Raw genomic sequence first — 27,995 nt, 5'->3', positions numbered from 1 at the left:
GGCAAGATCAAAGGATTTCACTTTGAATCTTCAGGTCTTTCCTTGGACCGGGGCTTTTTCACAATGGCCTTTAGTTCATATCAAACCCTTCATAATTTTGAACACCTCCATCAAATCACCTCTTAACCCTCTCTTCTCTAAGGTGAACAAACCCCAGCTTCTCCAATCTATCCACAGAAATGAACTTCCTCATCCCTGGAACTATTCTCCTAAATCTTTTCTCTCCCCTCTCCAAAGCCTCATTCCCGAGGGACTGTCTAAGAAGAAGGTGAAAGCAGTTTCAATAGAAATTTTCAAAAGGGAATTGAAGGAATATTTAAAGCTGAAACATTGCAGGGCTGTGGAGAAAGGGCAGGGGGAAATGGGACCAGTTGCACGGCCCGTTCAAAGAGCCAGCACAGGCACGAAGGGCCGAATGAACTCCTTCTGTGTTGTCTGATTTTATGATTCGATATTGAATCCCAACTGAAACGGCGGGTGTTCCATTAGATTAATAGAAAGGTAAAACAAAACAACTGAGATTTATAAAGTGCCTTTAATGTAATAAAATGTTACAAGCTGCTTATCACAGGAGCATCAGAAAACAAAAAGATGACATTGAGACACACATGGAGATATTCGGTCAAAACATATATATATATATATACAGATAGTCTTTGGGATTACATGGCAGCAGTATCTTAACAGATACATTTTCTAATGAAGCCCTTACACTAATAGTGAATATACTGGATGACTCCCAGATACCCGAACACCCTGCACACAGAAATAAAAGTATTTGCTTCATCTGTCTGCAGTGTCTGTGTCTAAATCAGAAGGTGGTGTCAGAATTGCTGAGCACTGCTTGGTGTGTTTACTGAGATACACAGACCAGGGAGGTTCCAGGCTGGAGCAAGGTGATCATTGAATAAACAAGACATTTTCTTTGTGTTTGTGGTGTTTAATGAAGCAGTGAATTGCCTTTTGAAGAAAGTGCTGCTTCTATTGTCTAGTTTAATAACAGCGCTTGTCAGCAGAGGTGTTTCACTGATTCATCTCAAACACGGCCATGTAGCGCCACCTTCCGCCTGTGGAGCAACATTACAGGCAGGAAGGTCACCGGGTTCCTGCAGTTCACAGCTCATTCTACCCACTCAGTTCAGTATTCTTCACTCCCACTCCTTCTTTCCCCAGTTTATATTCAACTGAAAATATCTTGTCATTTCTCACACAGCATTCCTACTTCATTGTAGAGCAAACTTCCCTCCTCCTTATTCTGCCATTGTCACAGACAGTGGGAGGAATCAGTGACTTTTAAACCTGCAGATTCTCAGCGGTGCAAAGTTCTTCCTGTCGAAGTTCCATCCCGGATTGAAGATGGGAAAGATTCTCTCAGTGAAAGTGTGGGTGATAGTGTGGAGATGTGACATGTTGTCAGCATTGTAAAATGACACCTGTCCACCCTCATAGTCCAGGTAAACCCCAATCCTCCGGGGATTCACACTCGGGGTAAGGGGGGTCCGTGAGGGGGAGGTGAGGGCAAAATAATCTCCGTCAATCAGCCACACAATCCAGTATCCAGTCTCAGGTTTCCAGCCGATTCCCCCTTTCCTGTTCACAGACTCTCGGACCACTCCCAGCATCCACTGAGTCTTGTTCTCCACCTCCACCTCCCAGTAATGTCTCCCTGATGTGAATCCCTCCGATCCCAGGACAGAGGCCCAGGAATTAAACCTCTCCGGGGTGTCAGGGAGCGGCTGTAGTTTGTCTCCGAGTCTCACACTGGTCCGGTCGTCAGACAGGATGAGCCGGGGATTCGCCGTGTTCAGATCGAGAGTCAGAGAGACTGGAGCTGGGGGAAAGTTAAAATAACAGTCAGTGATTTAGAGAAGAGGAGGAGCACGGGATTGAGGATACTGGGCATGAGGGGAGGGAAAGTGAGGAGGAGGGGAGGGAGGGCCAGGAGAAGTATATAGGAGAGACAGAGAGGGGAGGGTAAAGGGGAGGGCAGAGAGAGGGAAGTGTTTGGGCAGAGAGGGAGGGGAGAGAGAGGGAAGTGTTTGGGCAGAGAGGGAGGGGAGAGAGGGAAGTGTTTGGGCAGAGAGGGAGGGGAGAGAGATGGGGCAGCAGAGGAAGATGGTGAACGGAGAATGCACCAGTTTCTAGTGACTGACAGTGTACTGCCAAGCTTTGTTAGAAATTTAAACCAGGCAGCTTGACTCTGATTGGTCAAGGCATTGCCCTGAGGAATGAACCAGCCAATGGCTGTCTCTTATTTTGTTTCGCTGCAACAGGGGTTGTGTGTGTACAGTTCTTTCTGTTGTATTTGCCATGGCAACACCTCTGCCAATCAGAGTTCACTTGCCAACCAATCAGCACTCTCTTCGCATACAGTATAAATTTGTTGCTTTCCCTTACATTGGTATTCTTGCAAATTGTCCTGAGGAGTGTAAAATGAAAAGTTTCAACAAAATGTCTCTGTTTACAGGAATACTCAAAAGCTAATTTCCTTCAATTCCTCATTCTCCCGAGTTCCTTGGATTTCTAATTCTGGGAGATTTATTGCATCTTCCTCAGTGAAGACAGACACAAACTAATCATTTAGCTTCTCTGCCATTTCTTAATTCCCCATTATAAATTCTCCTGTCTCTGCCTGTAATGGACGTACATTTGACTTAGAGAAATGTTTCCTTTGTACGTGACTATAGAAGCTTTTATAGTCTGTCTATGTTTTTTGCCAGTTTACATTCATATTCTATTCTCCGTTTCTTTATCAGTTTCTTGGTCCTCTGCTGTATTTTAAAATCCTCCCAATCCTCAGGTTTACTACTATTTCTGGAAACTTTGTAGGCCTTTTCTTTTAATCTTACACAATCCTTAACTTCCTTTGTTTGCAACGATTGACTGGATTTTCTTTTGGCGTTTGTGTGCCTTGAAGGAATGTATAGTTGCTGGAAACTATGTAATAATTCTTTAAAGACTTTCCATTACCTCTGTACTGTTATACCTTTTAATGTATTTTCACAATCCACCTCAGCCAATTTGCCCCTCATACCTTCTTTATTTTATATTTCCAAAATATACTTTATTCATAAAAATCTGTGAAAATTACATTGCCAGTTTCCAAAAGCACCAAGTCAAAAATACAAACAGTGCAAAGGTCATCCGTTTCCTCCTATACAATCATGAGTTGCTTCGCAACCCTTCCATTACATTTGTCATGCCATTAACGTTTATACATTTTCCAGCAAACGAAAATTTTCCCAATACAGTTCGAGGGGTTTTCCATGGATCCAGCCCCTCCCTTCATCTTGGTGGGGGGACCATACACAGTGGTCTTTCCCCATTGAGCCTTTGCTGCGGCTGCCCCAAGTTTTCGTGCGTCCCTCAGCACATAGTCCTGGACTTTGGAATGTGCCAGTCTGCAACATTCGGTCGTGGACAACTATTTGCGCTGGAAGACGAGCAAGTTTCGGGCAGACCAAAGGGCATCTTTCACCGAATTGATAGTCCTCCAGCAGCAGTTGATGTTTGTCTCAGTGTGCGTCCCTGGGAACAGCCCATAGAGCACAGACTCCTGTGTTACTGAGCTGCTTGGGATGAACCTCAACAAAAAACACTGCATCTCTTTCCACACCTACTTTGCAAAGACACATTCCAGGAGGAGGTGGGCAACCGTCTCTTCCCCACCACAGCTACCGCGGGGGCATTGCGCGGAGGGGACGAGACTTCGGGCGTGCAGGAAGGATCTGACGGGGAGGGCTCTTCTCACCACCAGCCAAGCTACATCTTGGTACTTGTTTGAAATTTCTGGTGATGAGGCATTCCGCCAAATGACTTTGGCGGTCTGCTCGGGGAACCATCCGACAGGATCCCCCGTCTCCTTTTCCCATAGGGCCTGGAGGACATTCCGTGCAGACCACTGCCTGATGGATCGGTGGTCAAAGGTGTTTCCCGCAGAAACTGCTCCACGAAGGATAGGTGGTACGGCATGGTCCAACTGCATGGAGCGTTCCGCGGCAATGTGACCAGGCCCATCCTTCGCAACACCGGGGACAGATAGAATCTCAGCACGTAGTGACACTTGGAGTTTGCGTACTGGAGGTCTACACACAGCTTGATGCAGCCGCACACGAAGGTGGTCATCAGGATGAGGGCCACGTTGGGTACGTTTTTCCCGCCCTTATCCAGAGGTTTGAACATCGTGTCCCTCCAGAGCCGGTCCATCTTAGATCCGCAGATGAAGCGGAAAATGGCTCGGGTGACCGCCACAGCGCAGGAGTGGGGTATGGGCCAGACCTGCGCCACGTACAGCAACAACGTGAGCACCTCACGCCTGATGACCAGGTTCTTACCCACAATGGAGAGAGATCGCTGCCCCCACATGCTCAACCTTTGTTGTACCTTGGCTACTCGCTCCTCCCAGGTTTTGGTGCACGTCCCGGCCCTTCCGAACCATATCCCCAACACCTTCAGGTAGTCTGACCTGACGGTGAAGGGGACAAAGGATCAGTCAGCTCAGTTCCCAAAGAACATGGCCTCGCTCTTGCCGTGGTTAACCTTGGCTCCCGAGGCCAGTTCGAACTGGTTGCAGATGCTCATCAGTCTGCGCATGGACAGCGGATCCAAACAGAAGATGGCGACGTCATCCATGTGCAGGGAGGTTTTAACCTGAGTGCCTCCACTGCCTGGGATTGTCACCCCTCTTATGCTCGCATCCTTCCTAATAGACTCAGCAAAGGGTTCAATACAGCAAACAAACAAGACTGGGGATAGAGGACAGCTCTGTCTGACTCCAGATTGGATCAGGAAACTTTCTGATTCCCACCCGTTGATTGAGACTGCGCTACTGATGTTTGTGTAGAGCAGTTGGATCCAATTGCAGATTCCCTCCCCAAACCCTATTTTGGAAAGCACGTCCATCATGTCGGTGTGCGATATCCTGTCAAAAGCTTTCTCCTGGTCCAGGCTGATGAGGCTGGTATCCACCCTCCTGTCCCGCACATAGGCGATCATATTCCTGAGTAGCGCAAGACTATCAGAGATCTTCCTGCCGGGTACAGTACAGGTCTGATCGGGGTGGATCACCAATCCAGAGCAGACTTGATTCGACTGGCTATGACTTTGGACAGAATCTTGTAGTCAACATTAAGCAGTGAGATGGGCCACCAATTTCTGATTTCTGCCCTCTCCCCCTTCCACTTGTAAATGAGGGTGATGATGCCTTTTATTTATTTATTTAGAGATACAGCACTGAAGCAGGCCCTTCAACCACCCATTTATACTGATCCTACACTAATCCCATATTCCTACCACATCCTCACCTGTCCCGATATTCTCCAACCACCTACCTATACTAGGGGCAATTTACAATGGCCAATTTACCTATCAACCTGCAAGTCTTTTGGTGGTGGGGGGAAACCGGAGTACCTGGCGAAAACCCACGCAGACACACGGAGAACTTGCAAACTCCACACAGGCAGTACCCAGAATTGAACCCAGGTCACTGGAGTTGTGAGGCTGCGGAGCTAACCACTGCGCCATTGTGCCGCCCGGCACAGTCTCCTCATGGATTCTGACATGCTGCCGGCCAGGAGCATACTCTCATATACTTCCAGCAGTTCCGGGCTGTCCCAGTCCCACAGGGCCGAATACAACTCGACCGGTAAACCGTCGCTTCTGGGTGTTTTACTCATCTCGAAGAACTCGACGGCCTTTGTCAGCTCGTCCAGAGTTAGCGGCTTGTCCAGTCTCTCCCTCCTGCTGTCATCTAAGTCCTCTGTGATAGATGACAGGAAGGACTGGGAGGCTCTGCTGTCTGTGGGCTTCGTGTCATACAGTCCAGCATAAAAGGATTTGCTGATCCTTAGTATGTCGGACTGCGAAGACGTTACCGAGCCATCTTCTTCCTTCAGGCTGCTGATAACAGAGCTCTCTCTGTGTACCTTTTGGAAGAAGTAATGTGAGCACATCTCATCCTGCTCGATGGAGCAGACTCTGGACCGGAATATGATCATGGAGGCCTCTGTGGCAAAGAGCGAGGCCTGCTGGCTCTTCACCTCTTTGAGGTCCTCGACCTCGACCCCCATTGACTGCAACCGGAGCAGATTTTGCATACTTTTCTGGAGTCGGGACATTTCCCTCTGTCTCTCTCTCGCCCTCTGAACATCTTTGTGGATGAAGAACCTCTTGATGTCCTCCTTGATCGCTTCCCACCAGTGAACTGGAGACTCAAAGAGGGGTTTCATGGTCCTCCAACATTTGGAATCCCTTTTGAGTTCCTCAACGTTCTCTGGGGTCAGCAGTGTAGCATTGAGCTTCCACGTCCCTCTGCCAACCCGCTGGTCATCCTGGAAGTGACAGTCGGCCAGTAAAAGGCAGTGGTCGGAGAAGAACACCGTCGGTGTTTGACGTCGGTGGATCCGACCGTGACAGCACGGGACACAAACAGGAAGTCAATCCTGGAACGGGCAGACCCGTCCGATCTTGACCATGTGTATCTGCGCTGCTGAAGACGTTGTGCAGTTTGGCATCTTTAACTGTTTCTATTCGGAATCTGGACGTAGCGTCCAGTTTACTGTCGTCACTGCCAGATCGTCCTACCGCATCGATGATGCAGTTGAAGTCAACGCCTAGGATGACCGGCCTGGACGTCGCCAGCAGCAGTGGGAGCTGCTGGAAGATGGTCAGCCGCTCGCTGCGTTGTACCGGGGCGTACACGTTGATCAACCGGAGCGAAGCTTTGTTGCAAATTACGTCTGCTATGAGGAGGCGACCGCCCACCACCTTCTTAACATTGGAGATGGTGAAGTTACCTCCCCGCAGCAGAATACCCAGGCCGGAGGAATGGCAATCATTACCTCCCGACCAGATCGATGGCCCGTGGGACCACCATCGCAACCATTGCCTGTAGGTGCTGAGGTGTGGTATTCCACACTCCTGCAGAAACAGTAGGTCGGCTTTGTCCTTGGCGACGTAATCCAAGGTTGAAACACATCGCGTAGTAGATTTAATGCTATGCACATTAATGGAAGCAATCCTTACATCCATTTTTTTAAAGTTAGTTGTTGCTTCCCATACCATTTGTCCTTGCTAGTCCCAGTCCTTCGGGATGTTCCTGCATACCCATCGTGTGCGCAAGCCGTTTCACATTAGTTGGGCTCAGAAACCCCTCCTGGTTTTTCATGCAGGCTTTGTTCCGCTGGGGTGACATCGGGAGAGGGGGGTGGGTCTTGTAGGCAGCAAGGATTGGGTTGTCCTCTGCTCCTTCCCTCTGTTCCTCCTCGAAAACATCACTGCTCCCGGCTTCCCGGAGCTGAGGTGCGCCAGACGTGTCTTTGCTCTCGGTGTCCCGGAGCTGGGATGCGTTGGCCACGTTGTTACGTGTGGCGCTTTGGTTTTGGGACACGCCGGGCCCATTACAGCTTCCCGTGCCCGGGGGCTGGGGAGCTTTATCTTCCATCTCCTTGGAGTTCAGCCGCCTCTTTTGAAGGGGCTGTTGTTAAAGCATTTCCCCGTCCAGTGAAGAGGAGCTGTTGTAGTCTGTCTCAGAAGATAGCCTCCTCTTGCCACTGGTTTGGGTGGTGACCTGTTCCGCTTTTGGATGTTTTTTCTTTGTGGTTTTCCTTTGTACCACTTGCCACTGACCTGTTTGTCCATCTGCTGCCTCCTCCTCCATTGATTCTGTCTGTGGAGGAGGGGTTTCCGGGTGCAGGTTAGATGCTGGGTCACTGGTTTCAGCTGCCTCCCCTTTCTTCTCCTTCTCTGGTTGAAGTTCCTCACTGTGGAGAAGGTTGCTGGTCTCCTTTCCAACACCGGACACCTTCGTCGAACCTTGTCCCGGCCTTTCCTTGGACCTTGCCGCCTGAGCATAACTGAGGCAGCGTTTGGGGCAGGTTTTGTAGAGATGGCCTGCCACACCGCACAAGTTGCAACACTTAGTCTGCTTACAGTCCTTTGTCTGATGGCCTTCCTCCTTGCAGTTCTTGAAAACAACCATGCTGCAGTTGGCTGCCACGTGACCAGATTTGCCACAGGTGCAGCAAACTCTGGGCTGCCCAGCATAGGCCAAGAAGCCTCGACTTCCCCCGATAGCGAAGCTGGAGGGAGGGTGGATGATGGCTCCACTGGCATCGACCTTCAAGGTCACCTTGACCTGCCACTTGCTGGTCCAAATCCAAAACGGGTCCTTGACATCAGTGCTGCTGCCGGCCACCTCGACGTACCTGACGAGAAAGGTGAGTACATCCACCACCGGAACATGGGGGTTGTAGAGGTGAATCGTCACCACCCGGTCCCGTTGTGACGGAAGCGTGAAGAGCGGCTCCGCTGTGAGGATCGACAGTGGCGCCTGGTCCCCTTTCTGCTTGAACGCCTTCAGGAACTTGATGCATCCCGCCACGTTCCGGAACGTCACGTCGAGGTATCCACTGCCGGGGAAATCCAGCAGGCAGAGGACGTCCGGAGCTTGAAATCCACAGCAATCGATGAGGATTTTCTTGATGAAGAAGGTGCGATCGACCGGTGCATCTCCTTCCTTGTCCTTCATGACCACCCAAACGGTGTTGCGCACTCCCTGCCCTGAAGCTCAAAGATTGGTTATAGCCATTTCACTCAAAGCCTACCCAGGATCAAAAGGCAATGATCATGGTCTCTTCTCAACCAAGTAAGCACTGATAAGAACAGATACTACACTTGATCGTAACCAAAAGGCCGAGAAGCGATACCTTCATAATTTCCTTTGTTCAAAGTAAACACCCTGGCTTCAGATTGAACTACCTCACTTTCAAATATAATGTAAAATTCTATCATATTATGCTCATTCTTCCCGAAAGGTTCTTTGACAACAAGATTGTCAATTAACCCTTTCTCATCACATAATAGTGGATGTAAAATAGCCTGTTCTCTAGTCAGTTCCTCAACATATTGCCCTGGGAAACCATCCCGAACACAATCCAGAAATTTGTCCTCCACAGCATCAGTGCTTATTAGGTTTACCCAGTCTATATGCCGATTGAAGTCACTCATGATTACTGTATTGTCCGTGCTACATGCTTCTCTAATCTCCTGATTAATGCCATGCCTGCCCCACACTACCACTACTGGTTTGGTGGCCTATACTTCCAATCTGAGCTACCCTTCAAATTCCCACCCACCTGACAAGCTAGTTTAAACCCTCCCCAACGGCACAAGCAATCTCCCTGCGAGGATATTAGATCTGATCCTGTTAAGGTGGAACCCATTTATCTTGCACAGGTCTCACCTGCCTCAAAACCAGTTCCAATGCCTAAATGATGTCTTTGATTCACCCTATTTCAGCATCAAGCTTGCATGGTCAGCAAATGGCTTGGGCCCTATTTACGAGCATGCCAATAAGACCAATCTTATAGCACGTGGAACTGTAAGAATCCCAACGCGTATATTGACCAGTGAAGGTAGGTTTGTGGTAGACCGTGGTAGAGAACCCCTCAGCAGATTTCTCAACTAGTATGTCAAGGAAAGGGAGCTCATTTGACTGCTCCATTTTAACGACACTATGTATGCCCAAATAGATGGTGTTGCCATGGGACCCACTCTGGGCTCAGCCTGTGCAAACATCTTTGTTGGGTTCCATGAGAAATATGACTTTGAGGAAATGACACCTAACCTCCTACTTAACCTTAAAATGCATTCAGGAGAGATTTTTGAGCCAGAATGGAGAAAGTTCTACAAGAGAAGGGGCAGTACTGGAAATAATCCTCGGGAATGAAGCTGGACAAATGGTAGAAGTGTCAGTGGGGGAGCATTTTGAGGATAGTGACCATAACTGTAAGATTTAAGGTAGTATGGAAAAGGACAAAGACGGACCAGAAATAAGTTACTGAATTGGGGGAAGGCCGATTTCAATATGATAAAACAGGATCTGGCCAAAGTGGACTGGGAGCAGCTACTTGTAGGAAAGTCTACATCAGACCAGTGGGAGTCATTGAAAGAGGAAATAGTGAGAGTTCAGAGCCAACCTATCCCATGAAGGTGAAGGGTAGGACCAACAAGTTCAGGGAACCCTGGATGTCAAGGGAGATAGAGGATTGGATCAGGAAAAAAGGATGCTTATGGCAGATTTGGAGCGTGGAAAACAGCGGAGGCACTGCAGGAGTCTAGAAAGTGTAGGGGGCACTTCAAAAAGTAATTGGGAGAGCGAAGGGGGGACATGAAAAAACACTGGCGGGCAAGGAAAGGAAAATCCTAAGGTGTTTTATAAGTATATTAAGAGCAAGAGGATAACCCAGGGAAAGAGTAGGGCCCATTGGGGACCAAAGTGGCAATCTGTGTGTGGAGCCGGAGGACATAGACGAGGTTTTGAATGATTACTTTTGAACTGTGTTCACTATGGAGAAGGACAATGTCGGTGTAGAGATCAGGGAGGGGATTGTGATACACTTGAACATATTAGTATTGAAAGGGCGGAGGTATTAGCTGTTTTAGCGGGCTTAAAAGTGGATAAATCCCCAGGCCCAGATGAGATGTATCCCAGGTTTTTATGTGAGGCACGGGAGGAGATACCGGGGCTCTGACACAAATTTTCAAATCTTCTCTGGCCACAGAAGAGGTACCAGAGGACTGGAGGAAGCAAATGTGGTACCATTATTCAAGAAGGGCAGCAGGGATAAACCGGGTAATTACAGGCCGGTGATTCCAACATCAGTGGTTGGGAAACTATTGGAAAAAATTCTGAGGGACAGGATTAATCCCCACTTGGAGAGACAGGGATAATCATGCATAGTCCGCTTGGCTTTGTCAGGGAGAGTCGTGTCTAACTAACTTGATTGAATTTTTCGAGGCGGTGACTAGATGTGTCGATGAGGGCAAAGCAGTAGATGTAGTCTACATGGACTTCAGTCAGGCTTTTGATAAGGTCTTGCATGGGAGATTGGTTAAGAAGGTAAGAGCCCATGGGATCCAGGGCAATTTGGCAAATTGGATCCAAAAATTGGCTTAGCGGTAGGGGGCAGAGGTTTCTGGTCGAGGGTTGTTTTGGCGAGTGTAAGCCTGTGACCAGTGGTGTACCACAGGGATCAGTGCTGGGACCCTTACTGTTTGTAGTGTATATTAATGATTTAGACATGAATATAGGAGGTATGATCAGTAAGTTCGCGGATGACACGAAAACTGGTGGTGTCATAAATAGTGAGGAGGAAAGCCTGAGATTACAGGACGATATCGATGGGTTGTCAAGATGGGCAGAGCAGTGGCAAATGGAATTTAATCCTGAGAAGTGTGAGGTGATGCATTTTTGGAGGACTAACAAGGCAAGGGAATATACAATGGATGGCAGGACCAGAGGAAGTACAGAAGGTCAGAGGGACCTTGGTGTACTTTGTCCATAGATCACTGAAGGCAGCAGCACAGGTAGATAAGGTGGTTAGGACGGCATATGGGATACTTGGCTTCATTAGCCTAGGCACCGAATATAAGAGCAGGGAGGTTATGATGGAGCTGTATAAAACATTGGTTAGGCCACAGCTGGAGTACTGTGTACAGTTCTGGGCACCACACTATAGGAAGGATGTGACTGCACAGGAGAGGGTTCACCAGGATGTTGCCTGGGCTGGAGCATTTCAACTACGAAGAGAGACTGAAAAGGCTAGGGTTGTTTTCCTCAGAGCAGAGAAGGCTGAGGGGGAACATGGTGAGGCATACAAAATTATGAGGGGTGCTGATAGGTTAGATAGGCAGAAACGTTTTTCCTTAGCGAATGGGTCAATTACCAGGGAGCATAGATTTAAGGTAAGGGGAATGAGGTTTAGAGGGGATTTGAGGAAAAAAAAAATTACCCAGAGGGTGATTGGAGTATGGAATGCACTGCCTGAAGAGGTGGTAGAGGCAGGAACCCTCACAACATTTAAGAAGTATTTAGATGAGCATTTGAAATGCCATAGCAGAGAAGGCTACAGGCCAAATGCTGGAAAATGGGATTAGAATAATTAGGTGCTTGATGGCCGGCATGGACACAATGGGCCGAAGGGCTTTTTTCCGTGCTGTATGATTCTATGATTCCATCACTTTATGACTCTTGCATATTTCCGATACGCAGATGATATGTTTGTTGTATTTGAATCCGCAGTTGCATGCAATAATTTCCTTTCACGTCTTAATGGGCTCCATCCTGTGATCAAATTGACCTTTGAAATGAAGCAGTCAAATGAACTCCCTTTCCTTGATGTACTAGACATCCTGTGTGACAATGGCTACCCCGAACAGATCATTTCTTGCTGTATATTGCACAAACTTATCAACGACCCTAAGTCCGACATTTTCAGCCCTGAACAGTACCCAGTCTACCTCAAATTATCCTGCAAGGGTAATGTATCCTAAAAATTTGAGCAACAGGTGAAGCTAGATGCAGTAACAACACGTGTGGTCTTCACCACTAACAGGATGCTGTCGTCAAGCCAAAAATATGTCCTGCCTATCACACAAATGAGTAATGTGATATATGAATTTAAATGTCAGTGTGATGCTAGCTATATAGGCCGTACGTCCCAAAGACTGGCAGGTCGTATCAAACAACATGTCCCTTCTGCTGTTCGCAAAGGGCAAGGTACCCGCCGTACCCAACCAGCCGATACTTGCACAACACAAAACACAATGTTCAAGATTAGATGTGATTCCACAATTGGACAACATTTGCTAAATAATCCTCAGTTTAAGATTGTCAGTAGGGCTGAGTGTGTGTTGCATTTGCGCGTACTGGAAGCTACATCTATTAATACACAAGGCACTGTTGTTTGCGCCTGTTTCAGCAAAACAAAATAAGTGACAACCATTCACTGGTTCATTCCTCAGGACAATGCCTTGACCAATCAGAGTCAAACTGCCTGGTTTAAATTTCAAACTAAGCTTGACAGTTAACTGTCAGTCACCAGAAACTGGTGCATTCTCAATAGCAATGCCTCTACCAATCAGAGTTCACTTTCCAATCAATGAGCACTCTCTTGTCATACAGTATAAAGTTGTTGTTTTCCCCTACATTGGCATTCTTGTGGATTGTCCTGATGAGTGCAAGACGAAAATCTTCAACAACATGCCTCTATTTTCAGCAACACTCAAGTCCTGTACTACCAAATGACTATTTATACACCATGTGGTCAAGACAATGTCCCAGACACTCTTAGATTGATCACAATCAGCAGTACAATTCCAGATTGAATAGGACAGCAAGGGTCTGGTTCACACTGAGATGGTGGACAAGGAGGGGATGGAGTTGGTAATCAGGGAACAGAGTTGTTTGCCATTTTCAAAGCCAATGTCTTGAATCTTCCTGATGTTTAACTGGAAGAAATCTGACTCCCCCATAACTGGTTTCCGGACAAACTAGCAGTGGAAGGGTTGAGAGAGGTCATGGAGAGGTAGAGCTGGGTCTCAGTGGTGTACATCTGTAAACTGACCCTCTTTTTGTGGATGAGGTTACCAAGTGACAGCATGTAGATCAGTCAGAGAAAATCAAGAAAAAATAATTGGGAGACTCCTGGGGTAGAATGCGGGGGCAGGAAGAGAAACCATTGCTGGAGTTAGTCTGGCTACAATCAAATCGACAAATGTGGAACCAAGTAAAGACAGTCCAACAGAGTTGGACAATTGAGGAGAGACATTGGAGGAGAATGGTGATGTTGACCATGTCAATAGGTGCAGAGAGGTCAAGGAGGATGAGGAGGGATAATGCACTCTACGCATTGTCATAGAGCATGTCATTTGTGACCTTTATTAGGGTCATTTTGGGGCTTTGACAGGGATGAAAATCTGTTTGGTGTGTTACAAACATGCAGGTGAGGGAAAATGGACATGGATTTCAGAAGTGACCACATGTTGAAGGACTTTGTAGAAGTAAGTAAGGTTGGAGAACAAGTGCAAGGACAGAGGGATTGAGGGTGAGTGATTTTCAGTTGGGTTTATGACAGTGGATCTGAAAACAAGTTGGATAGGACGTGAGGAGAGGAAACCATTTACAATGTGAGCTGGCACAGAAGACTTGAGGAGAAGTTGGGTGGACAGCGGTTTAATGGGAAGGGGGTCAGTGCAGCATAGAACAGGCACTACAGCCTGTTTTCCAACCCATGTCCAGTTTTATAGACACAGTGTTTCTCAGCAGAGCAGCACAGTCCTAAAGGTCGAGGAATCCAGGAGTTTAGCAAATCTAATGGGGGCAGAGTTTCAGCCATTGAAAAGTGCAGAGGTAAAAACACAGAACAAGCAGGGTTGAGGATGGGCAATGTGATCTGTACAGGTTGATTTAACATGTAGCTTGTACTTGTACATTGAGATAAACTGTGTTCACTGTCAGGGGCAGGGATCTTAAACAGTGGAGGAGAGGAGGCTGGGCCTCCATTCTGCATTCCATTGGCACCCTATCTTCTGATTGGTTACTTGCCCCATGGATATGTACAATAAAGAGAATAATGTAGCATGAGAATAAAAATAATGATAGGAAACATTGAACTGAGTTTTGATGTTTTATCCAGTAGTAATATTGGTATAAAATATCAAAACAGTGATAAATGTGAATTTAAGGAGTGAAGTAAGAACTGTAAATAACTGAAAGCAGATCAGAGAAAGTGGGTGAGAGTCTAGGTTGAAGTGAGTGATGATGGGATTAGTGTTACTGTGTGAAGCTGCTTTCAAAGGTGATGTGATGACTTTCTAGTGTGGTTCTAGACTAGGGTTTAAGCAGCTGTTTTCAAAGGTCACAATGAAATTACTGTTGTGAATAAAATGTTTCACAGATAAGCAAGAGTCCAGCAGAAGAGATGTGTTGGACATAAATACACTGCAATTATACCTGAAGGAGAAACTTATGCTCCTGACAAATCTATCAAAGTACTTCCCACAATGTATTACGATTGAAATGTATTTTCTGTTGTGATATAAGGCAGGTTCACTAATGTCCTGATGGTGGCAAAAAAGGCAAATGGTATGTTGGCCTTCATTGTGAGAGGATTTGAGTACAGAAGCAGGGATGTCTTACTGCAATTATACAAGGCCTTGGTGAGGCCACACCTGGAATATTGTGTGCAGTTTTGGTCTCCTTATCTGAGGAAGGATGTTCTTGCTGCAGAGGGAGTGCAGCAAAGGTTTCGCAGACTGATTCCTGGGATGGCGGGACTGACGTATGAGAGTCGGTTAAGATTATATTCGCTGGAGTTCAGAAGAGTGAAGGGGGATCTCATAGAAACCTATAAAACTCGAACAGGACTTGACAGAGTAGATGCAGGAAGGATGTTCCCGATGGTGGGGGAGCCCAGAACCAGGGGTCACAATCTAAGGATACAGGGTAAACCTTTCAGGACTGAGATGAGGAGAAATTTCTTCACTCAGACAGTGGTGAGCCTGTGGAATTTGCTAACACAGAAAGCAGTTGAGGCCAAAACATTGTCTGTTTTCAAGAAGGAGTTAGATAAGCTCTTGGGGCTAAAGGGATCAAATAGCATGCGGTGAAAGCGGGAACAGGTTACTGAGTTGGATGATCAGCCATGATTATAATGAATGGCGGAGCAGGCTCGAAGGGCCGAATGGCCTGCTCCTATTTTCTATGTTTCTTTGTCCTTCAAGGAAGGAAATCTGCCATCCTTACTGGTCTGGCCTGCATGTGATTTCAGACACATAGAAATATGGTTGACTCTTAACTGCCCTCTAAAATGACATAATAAACAACTCAGTTGTACCAAAATGTTACAGAAAAGTTGAATGAGAACAAAACCAGTTGGATAACTGCATCAACCTCGGCACCAGAAATGACAAAGGCACACCCTGCCCAGTCAAACCTGAAAGGACATCCTCACTAACATCTGGGGACTTGTGCCAAATTTGGGAGAGCTGTCCCACAGACTAGTCAAGCAACAGCCATACATTGTCACACTCACCAAATCATACCTTACAGCTTATGTCCCAGACTATTCCATCAGCATCCCTGGGTGTGCCTTGTACCACTCGCAGGACACAGCCATCAGTGGTGGTGACACAGTGGTATACAGTCAGGAAGGAGTGGCCCTGAGAGTCATCAACATTGACTTCAGATCCCATGAAGTCTCATGTCATCAGGTCAAACATTGGCATGGAAACCTCCTGCTTAATACCACATACTGCCCTCCCTCAGCTGATGAACCATTGCTCCTCCATGTCAAACACTATTTGGAAGAAGCACTGAGGGTAGCAAAAGCACAGAATATATTCTGGCTGGGGGACTTCACAAAGAGTGGCTCCATAGCACCACTACTGACAGAGATGGCTGAGCCCTGAAGGATCTAGCTGCCAGGACATAGACTGAGCGTACGGTAGGTGCTGAGAGAACAAACAAGTGGGAAAACCTACTTGACATGGTCCTCACAATCTACCTGTTTCAGATACACCTATCCATGACAGTGTTAGCAGGAGTGACCACCACACACTCCTTGGTGAGATGAAGTCACATCTTCATACTGAGGACACCTCCATCATGTTGCGTAGCATTGCCAGCATGCTGAATGGAATAGATTCAGAACAGACCTAGCAGCTCAAAACTGGGCATCCATGAGGCAGCAGCAGAATTGTATTTAACCACAGTCTGAGGTGAGGTGAGAGTGACTGCCCTTGAAATCAAGGCAGCATTTAAACGAGTATAGCATCAAGGAATCCTAGCAACACTGGAGTCAATGGGAATCGGGGGGGAACTCTCCACTGGTTGGAGTCGTACCTAGCACAAAGGGAAATGATTGAGGTTGTTGGAGGTCAAGCATCTCAGTCCCAAGACATTACTGCAGGATTTCCTCAGGGTAGTGCCCTAGGCCCAACCATCTTCAGCTGCTTCATCAATGGCCTTCCTTCATCATATGGTCACAAGTGGTGATGTTTGTTGATGATGGCACAGGCTTCAGTACCATTCACAACTCCTCAGATATTGAAGAACTGCATTCCACATTGAACTGCATTACCATCGTTGACTCCCCATAATCAGCATCCTGGGGATTATCATTGACCAGAAACCGAACTGGACCAGTACTGTTGCTACAACAGCAGGTCAGAGGTTGGGAATTCTGTGGCAAGTAACTCACCTCCTGACTCCCCAAAGCCTGTCCGATGTCACAAGGCATAAGTCAGTCCTGAAGTAGCAAACTCTCCACTTGCCTGGATCAGTGAAGCTCCAATAACATTGAAGAAACTCAACACAATCCAAGACAAAGTATCTCTCTTGATCAGCACCCCATGCAGCAGCTTAAACATTCACTCCCTCCATCACTGGTGCACTGGCGTACAATATGTCCACCTGCAAGATGCACTGCAGCAATTCACCAAGGATCCTTCGACAGCACCTTCCAAACCCATGACCTGTAACACCTAGCAGGACAAGGGCAGCAGATGCATCGGAACACCACCACCTGCAAGTTCCACTCCAAGCCACACACCATTCCGACTTGGAAATATATCGCTGTTCCTTCACTGTCACTGGATCAAAATCCTGTAACTCCCGACTTAACAGCACTGTGGATGTATCTACAACATATGAACTGTAGCTGGTCTAGAATGCAGTTCACCATCACCTTAAGGGTAATTAATCATGGGTGATAGTTGTTGGCCTTGACAGTGATGCTTATATCCATGAATGAAGAAAAAAGATGCCCAGTGGAGCTGGGGTGTTCAAATTCAACCTCCCCTCTCCTCAGCCCTCACAATCACACTCTCCAAGCCCGGGCAGCTCAATCAGATTTGGGTTTCAAATTTTTGCCAGCTGTTTATAAAACTCTCTCTTGAAGTTGCTGACAACCTCAGCCAAATAGGCCTCCTTTACTTTCCATATCCTCCACATCAAGTAGTTGGGAGTGATTTACATCTCACTATCACTCAGATTTACACCATAAATGGAGTAGTAATGAGACTAAAGTCACACACAGTACTCACTACCTGGTTCCGCCAATGCCTGCTGGCAATTCTATAACAGCCGTGAAATAGTTATCCAGAGTTCCCACACTAAACATGGGGGAAGCCTCATTTGTATCTGCAAACTGGAGACCTTTCATGTACATGGGGACTGAATGCAATCTTGGTCTTCCTTTGGATGGTGCACTAGCTGTGCAAGTCCCACCCAGTGGAACAGTCTTCAGAATGGCCGAACCACTGGTATAAATTGACCGCTGGAAACCCCATTGGAAATGATTCAAGGAATTAGTTCTCTTGATGACCTTCCCAATATTAATCCCACAACCAACATCACCGAAACAGATGACTTTATCATTATCACAATGTTGTTTGTGTGACCTTGCTATTCATAAATTGGTTCCCTCATTTTCTACATTACAACAGTGACTCTTCCTCAAAAGTACTTACATATAAGTTAGGAGCAGGCGTAGGCCACTCGACCCCTCGAGCCTGCTCCGCCATTCAATAAATTCATGGCTGAACTGATTATTCCACATTTCCACCGACCCCTGATAACTTGTGAAAGGGACTATTTAAAAGCAAGTTTTTAAAAATCTTTTGTAACAATCTCTTTGTAACCAGGAGGTGGGTGAATTGTTCTTACTGCTGCTCGCTGCTCCTTTGCTTTCCCTCTCACCCCCTACTGTATATTCATGTCCCACCTCCTCAACAGAGGTGTTGGCGGATTTCCTGTCTCCAGCCTCCCTCCTCAATGACCACTGAGTACCTTCCCTCGATATAAATCTGTGGACAACTGGTCAGCAATATTGTACTGAAGTCCAACCCTGAGAATGGATTGGACCTCTGACCAATTTCATGGAGTGAACATTGAGCTCACTGCCTGCCCGATCCATGGGGCCACTCAAAAACTCAACCTCCTTAAATCTAAACTGTCCTTTCACCCTCTCTTTTCTCTGTTTGAGGTGATCCTGACTTTGTTGTAGACTCTGTGACTGTGTTAAACCCATGGATGTTTATCTTCTCTATACTGTTTTGAGTCTTGAACATTTCAATAAGATCACCACAAGTCCTCCCTTATCCAGTGCAGACTCACATATTCTGCAGTCACTCCTCTTGACTAAGGTATCTCAACAGATTAGCTGCCTTTGAACACATGCTCTCCAATACCTGCCTGTCTTCCTGACAATACATTGATAAAAATGTTACCCAGAACTCCAGACAGGGACAGACCAGTCTCCTCTAGAAATTCAGTATCACATCCTGAGATTCGTGCTCTATTCCTCTGGTTATACAGATCCCTTTACTGCTTTGACACACAGTGCTGATGGCTTCAGTCACTTACCCAGAGGTATCCATAGAAAGCAAAATATGAGAATGGAGAGCGTCCGGGGGATTAACAACTGTCAATGTGAATATTTAATCTGGGGAACCTTTAATCCCTTCACATCTGGATTTATAATCAGGAAAATAAATATAAGAGTTTTACCGGGATTAATGATGTCTATCATTTCTCTCCACGCTGTGTACTGTAAAGGGCCTTTGAACTTTCCGATAGACAGGCCTCCATCTACAACTGGGAGCTCGCTATCTTCATCGCTAATCCTGTAAATATTAAACAGCTGATGTTATAAATTAGTCTATGATAGAATAATTAAGAAATTATTTAAATGGTCAAACTACCTCAACATTCTGATCTTTCAGCATTTTTCATGTTTCTGCAAATGTGATAGAAAGTGAAATGTTAATCTTGTTTCTATCACTGAGCAAAAGATAGCTTGGAAATGCAAGAGCAGAGAATGGAAATATCCATTTCAAACAAAAAGGTAACAGCCTAACAGATTAGTTACCCAGATATCACATACCACAGGAGGAGACGGTGGTGTAGTGGTATTGTCACTGGACTAGTATCTGAGAGACCCAGGGTATTGCTCTGTGGACATGGGGTGAAATCCTATCACAGCAGAAGGTGGAATTTGAATTCAGTTAATGAATCTGGAGAATTAAAAAGCTAATTTATTGATGGCCATGAAACCATTGTCGATTGTTTTATAAACCCATCTGGTTCACGAATGTCCTTTAGAGAAGGAAATCTGCTGTCCTTACCTGGTCTGGCCTACATGTGACTCCAGACCCACAGCACCAGAAAGGACAACGGCAGACCCAGCCCTGTCAACCCTGCAAAGTCCTCCTTACTAAGGGAGCTTGTGCCAAAGTTGGGAGAGCTGTCCCACAAACTAGTCAAGCAACAGCCTGACATAGTCACACTCACGGAATCTGACAATGTCCCAGACACTGCCATCACCATCCTGCTGGTGGGACAGGACATACCCACCAGAGGAGGCGGCACAGTGGTATACAGCAGGGAGGGAGATGCCCTGGGAGTCCTCAACATTGACTCTGGACCCCATGAAGTCTCATAGCATCAGATCAAACATTGACAAGGAAACCTCCTGCTGATTACCACCTACCACCCTCCCTCAGCTGATAAGTCAGTACTCTTCCATGTTGAACAGCACTTGGAGGAAGCACTGAGGGTGGCGAGGGCGCAGAATGTACTATCGGCAGGGGGGCCGGGGGACTTCAATATCCATCACCAAGAGTGGCTCGGTAGCACCACTACTGACCGAGCTGGCCGAGTCCGAAAGGACATATCAGCTAGAGTGGGTATATTGGCAGGTGGTGAGGGAACCAACAAGAGGGGAAAACATACTTGACCTCGGCCTCACCAATCTGCCTGCCACAGATGCATCTGTCCATGACAGTATTGGTAGGAGTGACCACCGCACAGTCGTTGTGGAGACAAAGTCCCGCCTTCACATTGAGGATCCCCTCCATCGTGTTGTGTGGCACTAACACTGTGCTAAATGGGATAGATTTCAAACAGATCTAGCAATGCAAAACCGGGCATCCATGAGGGGCTGTGGACCATCAGGAACTGCAGAACTGTACTCAACCACAAGCTGTAACCTTAAGGCCCGGCATATCCCCCACTCTACCATTACCATCAAGCCAGTATACCAACTCTGGTTCAATGAAGAGTGCAGGAGGGCATGCCAGGAACAGCACCAGGCATACCTCAAAATGAGGTGTCAACCTGGTGAAGCTACAACACAGGACTCTCTGCGTGCCAAACTGCGTAAGCAGCATGTTATAGACCGAGCTCAGCGATGCTAAGCGATCTCATAACCAACAGATCAGATCAAAGCTCTGCAGTGCTGCCACATCCAGCCATGAATGGTGGTGGACAATTAAACAACTAACTGGAGGAGGTGGCTCCACAAATATCCCCATCCACAATGATGGGGGAGCCAAGCACATCAGTGCGAAAGATAAGACTGAAGCATTTGCAACAATCTTCAGCCAGAAGTGCTGAGTTGATGATCCATCTCGGCCTCCTCCTGAAGTCCCCAGCATCACAGATGCCAGACTTCAGCTAATTCGATTCACTCCGCGTGATATCAAGAAATGACTGAAGGCACTGGATACTGCAAAGGCTATGGGCCCGAACAATATTCCGGCAATGGTGCTGAAGTCCTGTGCTCCATAACTTGCCGCACCCCTAGCCAAGCTGTTCCAGTACAGCTACAACACTGGCATCTACCCTGCAATGTGGAAAATTGCCCAGGTATGTCCTGTACACAAAAAGCAGGACAAGTCCAACCCGACCAATTACCGCCCCATTCGTCTTCTCTTAATCATCAGTAAAGTGATGGAAGGTGTCATCAACAGTGCCATCAAGCGACACTTGCTTCGCAATAACCTGCTCAGTGACGCTCAGTTTGGGTTCCGCCAGGCCACTCAGCTCCTGACCTCATTACAGCCTTGGTTCAAACATGGACAAAAGAGCTGAACTTAAGAGGAGAGGTGAGAGTGACTGCCCTTGACATCAACGCAGCATTTGACCGAGGATGGCATCAAGGAGCCCTAGCAAAACTGAGGTAAATGGGAATCACAGGGAAAACCCTCTGCTGGCTGGAGTCATACCTAGCGCAGAGGAAGATGGTTGTGGTTGTTGGAGGTTAATCATCTGAGCTCCAGGACATCACTACAGGAGTTCCTCAGGGTAGTGTCCTAGGCCCAACCATCTTCAGCTGCTTCATCAATGACCTTCCTGCTATCATAAGATCATAAGTGGGGATGTTCGCTGATGATTGCACAATGTTCAGCAGCATTCGTGACTCCTCAGATACTGAAGCAGTCCGTGTAGAAATGCAGCAAGATCTGGACAATATCCAGGCTTGGGCTGATACGTGGCAAGTAACATGCACGCCACACAAGTGCCAGGCAATGACCATCTCCAACAAGAGAGAATCTGACCATCTCCCCTTGATATTCAATGGCATTAGCATCATTGAATCTCCCACTATCAACATCCTAAGGGCTGCCATTGACCAGAAACTGAACTGGAGTAGTCATATAAATACCATGGCTACAAGAGCAAGTCAAAGGCTAGGAATCCTGCGGCGAGTAACTCACCGCCTGACTCCCGAAAGCCTGTCTGACATCTACAAGGCACAAGTCAGGAGTGTGATGGAATACTTTCCACTTGCCTGGATGGGTGCAGCTCCAACAACACTCAAGAAGCTCGACACCATCCAGGACAAAGCAGGCCACTTGATTAGCACCCCATCTACAAACATTCACTCCCTCCACCACCGACTCACAGTGGCAGCAGTGTGTACCATCTACAAGATGCACTGCAGCAATGCACCAAGGCTCCTTAGACAGCACCTTTCAAACCCACGACCTCTACCAACTAGAAGGACAAGGCCAGCAAATGCACGGGAACACCATCACTTGCAAGTTCCCCTTCAAATCACACACCATCCTCACTTGGAACTATATCGCCGTTCCTTCACTGTCGCTGGATCAAAATCCTGGAACTCCCTTCCTAACAGCACGGTGGGTGTACCTACCCCACATGGACTGCAGCAGTTCAAGAAGGCAGCTCACCACCACCTTCTCAAGGGCAATTAGGGATCGGCAATAAATGCTGGCCTGGCCAGTGACGCCCACATCCAATGAATGAATTAAAAAAAAATAAACATTTAGACAATGCACTTGCTGTATTAGAAACAAGGCTTGTAGAACAAAGACAAAGACTGAAATTATTGGAAGCTGTGTAAACCTCTAAAAATTGGGCAGCAGCTTCATGTTCAACTATGTAATACGTGGGCCCCACAACCCTCCGAGACACCTGCTCTCCTCTACTTCTGGTCTCCTGAACATCCCTGATTTTGTCTCTCCACCATTGGTGTCTGGGCCTTCAGATGCCGAGGCCCTAAGCTCTGGAATTCCTTCCCTGAACCTCTCCACCTCTCTCGCTCTTTTTCCTCCTTTACGACGCTCTCTAAAACCTACCTCCATCATCTGTGTTAATATCTCCTTATGTGGCTCAGTGTCTAATTTTGATTTATAATGCTCCTGTGAGCAACATGGGATGTTGTATTCTGTTAATGGCGCTATATAAATACAAGTTGTTGTTCTTGTGTTTGTTGTGGGCACAGAGTAAGGGTGTATTATAGTATAATAATAGAACTCGTTGCCCTTTTAAGGTTTTGCTTTCTCGGGTTGGTCAGGAGCCATGCAGACACATGGGTGACCCACTCCTTGGAAACATGGGCTGTGTGGCTCTCTCAGGGTCAGTCAGAAGGTCACAGCCTCGCTGGCAGCCGACAGCCTGCAAGTGATCACCTCGGGCCTGGGAAGCAGGTTGTATTTTTCATGGCATCTTGTTATTGATTACAATATTGTAGAGCAGTTATATAAAATCTAATACTGTTTAATCACTGTAATAAAGCTTATTATTTTAAAAAACTCTCGTGTGTGAGACATAATTTATTTATTGCTGCCCAACTAACAACCCTTTAATGTTGTGACAAAACTAGGAAAGAAATCCGTTAACATCCATAATAACACTTTTCTGAGTTATTTTATCAAACTGTGCAGAGTTTCAGTAAAGAGCATGTCCTACCTTCTCTTCCGACAAGCTTCCTCCTGAAATAAATAAATCACAAACAGTGAGGATGATAATAACAGACTTCAGGAGGATACAGACAGGCTGGTGAACTGAGCAGACACAGGGCAGTGAGATTTCACATGGAACTGTAAAATGGTGCATTTTAGAAGGAAGAATGGGGAGAGGCAAAATAAACTAAATGGTCCAATTTTAAATGGGGTGCAGGAACAGAGAGACCTGGGGGATTACATACACAAATCTTCAAGATCATTGACAAAAAAGATGGAGACTTTTCTTTTAACAATAACTTGTGATGATCTGGAATGCACTGACTGACATGGTGGAGGAAGCAGATTCCATAGTAATTTCCAGAGGGATTTGGATATATATTTGTAAAGGGAACAATTTCAGGGCTATGGGGAAAGAGCAGGAGGATTGGGATTAATTGGATAGCTCTTTCAATGAGCCAGCACAGGCAGGATGGGCAGAATTGTCTCCTTCTGTGTCGTAGGATTCATGATAGTATGAAGTTGAACAGTCTGATCTTTGTTATAAAAACAAGAAATGCTGGAACCACTCAGCAGGTCTGGCAGCATCTGTGGAAAGAGAAGCAGAGTTCACGTTCCGGGTCAGTGACCCTTTTTCGGAACTGGCCCGAAACGTTCACTCTGTTTCTCTTTCCACAGATGCTGCCAGACCTGCTGAGTGGTTCCAGCATTTCTTGTTTTTATTTCAGATTTCCAGCATCCGCAGTATTTTGCTTTTATTTTAGTCTGATCTTTGTGTCAGATACTGGAACTCAACATCAGTCCCTCTCACAGACACAGTGACTCTCACACCCACCGTACCACACACACCCACACACTCACAACATGAAACTGTAACTGGATTACAATGTGAGTTCCAGCAGAAAATTAAACTGGTACAACACGGAAATAATTACAAACCAAGTATCAAGATCACGGCACAGTGGCGCAGTGGTTAGCACCGCAGCCTCACAGCTCGAGCGACCCAGGTTCAATTCTGGGTACTGCCTGTGTGGAGTTTGCAAGTTCTCCCTATGTCTGCATGGGTTTCCTCCGGGTGCTCCGGTTTCCTCCCACAGCCAAAAGACTTGCAGGTTGATAGGTAAATTGGCCATTACAAATTGCCCCTAGTATAGGTAGGGGAATATAGGGACAGGGGAGGATGTGGTGGGAATATGGGATTAGTGTAGGATTAGTATAAATGCGTGGTTAATGGTCGGCACAGACTCGAAGGGCCTGTTTCAGTGCTGTATCTCTAAATCTTAAAAAAATCTAAAACTCCTTCGGGAGAAGTTCCCGGGATTCTGCAGACAGTGTGGGAGTTGGTTAGTTTGGTGATAACAGCAGAACCGCCTCGAAATGGACAAAATTCAGTTTAATTTTTTTTCTAATTTTTTCATTAAATGCTTCATTTATTTCACAATTATCATCGATTATTTGTGACTGTGTGAAGTTTCACTGAACTGACCCACAATATATTCCCTCACCTTCAGAAATATCAGCTCGTCTCTTTGCTCCATCTGTAACTTTGAAAGCTTCTCCTCAATAGAATTTAAATTCTCCTGAATATCTCGAAGATTTTTCTCCATTGTTTCTAGAATCCTCTCCTCTTCTTCCCTGAGATCTCTGAGTAAACTCTGCTCTTTCTCAGTGAGAATCTGGTGCATTTTAGTGAACTGGGATGTGATGTGGGTCTGCAGACTGCTCGACTGTTCCTACAGAATGAAATGTGAAACAGAATTAATGTCCCGCGATAAAGGGAACAAAACTAACCGAGATCCCAGAAAATCAGCACAGGGAGACCTTACCCTAACTTCAGAAATCAGCCGTTTCTGGTTCAATTCCGTTTCCAGAACCGCCGATTTCTTTCCTGTGAGAGAATCTAAGGAATATTTCAGCCGATCCTGGGATTGGGAGAGAAAAATCACAGAATCAAAATGTTAGACCATAAAAATGTGATAAAGTTCTCAGTTTATTAAATTTTTTCCCCTTTTACCTTGTAGGTTTCAACAGCTTCTTTGATTGGCAGGAAGTTGTGAGATTTGTGTTCCCGCGAATCTCTACAAATCAGACAGATCAATTTCTTGTCAGTTTCACAAAACAGCTTCAGTTCTTCCTGATGTTCCTCACAGTGAAATTTATTTTCCTTCTCTTCCGGATTCAGCTTTAATTTTCGAGCTTTCTCGGCCAGACTCGCTAAGGCCCGATTTACCCTGAGGTTTCTTTCCGGAAATTCCTCTCTACATTCCGGGCAGGAGTTTATCTCCTTTTCCCAACACTGGGTGATACAGGAGCGGCAGAAGTTGTGTCCACACTCCAGTGTAACCGGATCGATGAAGAAATCAAGACAAATGGAACAAATTGCCTCCTCGGTCCAACTCTCAGCCTTCAGTCTGGAAGCCATGTTCACACTCAGCACTTCCTGACTCAAACAAGAAATGCTGGAACCACTCAGCAGGTCTGGCAGCATCTGTGGAAAGAGAAGCAGAGTTCACGTTCCGGGTCAGTGACCCTTTTTCGGAACTGGCCCGAAACGTTCACTCTGTTTCTCTTTCCACAGATGCTGCCAGACCTGCTGAGTGGTTCCAGCATTTCTTGTTTTTATTTCAGATTTCCAGCATCCGCAGTATTTTGATTTTACTTCCTGATTCAAACTGGTTTCAGCTTAGATATTATAATAAAAACAAAATACTGCGGATGCTGGAAATCTGAAATAAAAACAAGAAATGCTGGAACCACTCAGCAGGTCTGGCAGCATCTGTGGAAAGAGAAGCAGAGTTAACGTTTCGGGTCAGTGACCCCTCATCGGAGCTTAGATATTACTGCGCTGCCGAACACATTCAGTTCAGAGACTTCCCGATGAAGTTCACTGAAATACTCAGGGAATTATTGTCATACACTAGTCCCTGACTTTTACATGGAAATACAAAACCGAGAACAGCTTGTCGGACAAACAGGACACGAAGCAGGAACTGAACCCTGACTGGGAGGGTGAAGGTCCATGGAGTATTGGCAGTGCAGGTAGAGAGGGAGAGGGAGGGACAGAGATGGGCAGGGTTGGAGATTCCATTGCACTCTGCTCCAGACCGAACTCACTGATGATTACAAACCCTCTGGTGAAACACAGTGTAAATTAAATTGTGTGATAATTGTAGCCGCTCACCCTCAAACAGAAAGTGCCATAAATGTCAAGAAGACATTTTCAGCTCAGGTACAGAAATGTTTTGTTTTTAATTCTTTCATCGGATGTGGGTGTCACTGGCAAGTCAAGCATTTGTTGCCCATCCCTAATTGTCCTTGACAACTGATTGGCTTGCACAGCAATTTCAGAGGGCAGTGAAGAGTCAACGGTCTTCAGAGAGATTGAGACTGTGAGGTTTGATATTCTTTACAATACAGAAAAAATGGCATTTATATAGCGCCATTCACTTTGCCAGTACGTCCCAAAGTGCTTTAAAGAAGACTAAGTACTTTTGAAGTGTAGTCACTGTGGTGATGTAGAGAAATACATCAGTCACCTTGAACACAGAAATGGAACAAGTGACCAGAACATCTGTTTTGTCGGTGTTTATTGAGGGATAAATATCAGTAGGAATACAGGGGAGAATCCCCCTGTCCGTGTTAGAATAGAGCCAAACAATCATTATCATTCATCTAAGAAGAAAGTTTAATATTTCATTGGGAAAACACCACCTCTCACATTCTCTCACTCCCTCAGTACTGCAGGAGAGTGTCTGTCTAGATTATATTCACAAATCCCCAGAGTGGAACTCAATCCCACCATTTTCTGACTTGGAAGGGAACAACATTACCACTGAGTCACAGCTGACCCCTGCCACTGGGGCAGAGGAGGTTGACCACCTGTATCTGGAATGTTTGTTTACAGAGGAAGTCTGGAGAGATGATGCAGTGGATTTTCTGTCGAGGTTGGGTCCTCCCAGACAACTCCATAACACAGGTCTCTGTGCTCAATGGATCTTTCCCAGGGACGCTGGACCAGGAAAACAAAATCAACTGATTCTGTGCTCTTGTAGCCACAGTATTTATATGGCTGTTCCAGTTCAGTTTCTGGTCAATGGTAACCCCCAGGATGTTGATAAAGGGGGATTCAGTGATCGTTATGCCATTGAATGTCAAGGGTTGAT

The 27,995-nt window shown here is 46.4% G+C and overlaps 2 protein-coding genes and 1 pseudogene across 2 annotated transcripts in view; 1 reads left to right on the top strand and 2 right to left on the bottom strand.

Annotated features, from left to right (window-relative positions):
- LOC137345658 (zinc-binding protein A33-like) overlaps positions 1-27,995 on the top strand; it is a 366,777-nt gene that overhangs the window by 263,511 nt on the left and 75,271 nt on the right.
- LOC137346081 (zinc-binding protein A33-like) lies at positions 517-26,389 on the bottom strand. Its single transcript, XM_068009377.1, has 6 exons — positions 25,847-26,389; positions 25,659-25,754; positions 25,338-25,565; positions 23,840-23,862; positions 19,352-19,467; positions 517-1,831 (listed from the first exon to the last, which is right to left on the bottom strand). Exons 1-6 carry the CDS (start codon positions 26,318-26,320, stop codon positions 1,284-1,286), a joined length of 1,485 nt encoding a protein of 494 aa, XP_067865478.1. The 5' UTR covers positions 26,321-26,389; the 3' UTR covers positions 517-1,283.
- Positions 8,569-8,703, bottom strand: LOC137346358 (U2 spliceosomal RNA; annotated as a pseudogene).

Source organism: Heterodontus francisci, chromosome 29 (genome assembly GCF_036365525.1).
Source record: "Heterodontus francisci isolate sHetFra1 chromosome 29, sHetFra1.hap1, whole genome shotgun sequence".
Taxonomy (NCBI): Eukaryota; Metazoa; Chordata; class Chondrichthyes; order Heterodontiformes; family Heterodontidae; genus Heterodontus; species Heterodontus francisci.
This window is presented reverse-complemented; position numbering and strand designations above follow the sequence as displayed.

What these genes read in the sequence shown, in the direction of transcription:
- LOC137346081 (XM_068009377.1), bottom strand. Translation starts at nt 26,320, where the DNA reads ATGCTGCCAGACCTGCTGAGTGGTTCCAGCATTTCTTGTTTGAGTCAG. An exon ending in GGCTGATTTCTGAAGTTAGG is followed by an intron (nt 25,566 to 25,658) that starts GTAAGGTCTCCC and finishes TTCATTCTGTAG; the next exon opens with GAACAGTCGAGCAGTCTGCA. An exon ending in GAAGCTTGTCGGAAGAGAAG is followed by an intron (nt 19,468 to 23,839) that starts GTAGGACATGCT and finishes TAATATTTACAG; the next exon opens with GATTAGCGATGAAGATAGCG.